General features: G+C 38.5%; 1 protein-coding gene across 1 annotated transcript; it reads right to left on the bottom strand.

Moving 5' to 3' along the window:
- Positions 1-7: 7 nt before the first annotated feature.
- Positions 8-1,125, bottom strand: LOC107579639 (bis(5'-nucleosyl)-tetraphosphatase [asymmetrical]-like). Its single transcript, XM_016265444.1, has 2 exons — positions 1,001-1,125; positions 8-681 (listed from the first exon to the last, which is right to left on the bottom strand). Exons 1-2 carry the CDS (start codon positions 1,122-1,124, stop codon positions 362-364), a joined length of 444 nt encoding a protein of 147 aa, XP_016120930.1. The 5' UTR covers position 1,125; the 3' UTR covers positions 8-361.
- Positions 1,126-1,383: the final 258 nt, after the last annotated feature.

Below are 1,383 nucleotides of genomic sequence, written 5' to 3'. Positions count from 1 at the left end.
ATTTTCTGTGTTAATTAACAGTGTCGTTTTTAGAGCTTACCTCATATTGAACCCACAACATTCTTTGGAATGAATGGCAGCTTTGTTTTGTTTTTTTTGTTGGTGGAAATTTAGAGGTTGTGAGTTTGTCTTAACATTTTTAACAACTTGAAAGCAACCTATTATGAATTCAAATCAAATTCAGTAGAGACGCAAAAAGGACAAAAGTCAAATGTCTATTCCCACAGTCAAATTTCATACAACACATCAGGTCCACCTTTAAACCGTCATTAATTCAACATCCTAAAACGATTTTATAAAGGTGAGTCAGTGCAAGCATTTAACTCTGTCAGTGTCTAAATGTCAAAACCAAGTGTAAATATTACTGTTTGCCCTGTGTTTCTAGATACTGCTGTGCTGCTGTAAGTGTGTCCTGTAAGTCCTGTTTTTTTGCCAGCTTGCAGGCTTCCTCTAGTCTGGCCCAGCGGTAATCCTGGTGTTCGTCTGAGAGAACGACCTGTGTGTTTGGATCACGGAGCTCAGCCAACCAATAGAGGACCTCTTTGTCCTTTCCTCGGACCTGATAGTGCAACCTCTGCAGGAAGCCATCGACCATACACAGGTGATCTTTACCTAAACCTGCTTCCTCCTGTGTCTCTCTCAAGGCGGTGGTGAAGTCGTCCTCTCCAGGGTCAACATGACCTGATGGGGGGAGGATAAAGTTATTCTTTCAGTAACAATACTTAGAAATTGAAGATGTCTTCAATTGATTTGCTGCGGACAGGTCATGTGACTTAACTACCTGTATTAGTTGCAGCAATGGTTGCTGTTTTTTGTTTTACATTTAGTTTATAAATGCTTTACTGACTAATTTTCTCTTAGTAGAAACAGGCGTTATGGTGAAAATAACCTATAATATTCTTTTAAATAGGCACGCTTAACAAGCTTGTGGTTCAAATAGAAGTTGAGAGTAAAATGAGTTGAGCACAGTAAAAGCATCATGAGAAGCTGTGAGATGCACCTTTGGGTGGCGTCCAGTGATGTTCCCCGTCGGATGTCTGCAGCAGCAGGAACTCTATATTATCGGGGGGAGGCTGCTGGGCCAAACGCCGAAAAATGACAAATCCACACGCCCGCAATGCCATGACCTGGAAATACACAGTCTAGTAAGCACATGCAACTATCCATTACAGTTTTATCATATAAAATGTTTCACTGTGCGTTCTAAATTTGAAAAAGATTCAATGAAAATGTGTAAAGTACAAACAAAGGCTCGAGTCTTTATTAAACTGATATATAAATTGAGATGTTTGAGAATGCCTGTCTGTCATAGCTGTTTATTTTCTAAATACAGGATGTTTTTATTATATAATTATATAATTACATACATATATATATATATAT

The sequence above is a fragment of the Sinocyclocheilus grahami genome, unplaced genomic scaffold, assembly GCF_001515645.1.
Source record: "Sinocyclocheilus grahami isolate Dianchi unplaced genomic scaffold, SAMN03320097.WGS_v1.1 scaffold18760.1, whole genome shotgun sequence".
Taxonomy (NCBI): domain Eukaryota; kingdom Metazoa; phylum Chordata; class Actinopteri; order Cypriniformes; family Cyprinidae; genus Sinocyclocheilus; species Sinocyclocheilus grahami.
The sequence above is the reverse complement of the archived record's forward strand: the minus strand, read 5'-3'. Positions and strand labels throughout refer to the sequence as shown.

Bases quoted from the DNA above. Each gene is read 5' to 3' on its own strand.
- LOC107579639 (XM_016265444.1), bottom strand. From the start codon at position 1,124: ATGGCATTGCGGGCGTGTGGATTTGTCATTTTTCGGCGTTTGGCCCAG. The intron at 682-1,000 runs GTGCATCTCACA...TCCCCCCATCAG, and splicing joins TCACTGGACGCCACCCAAAG to GTCATGTTGACCCTGGAGAG.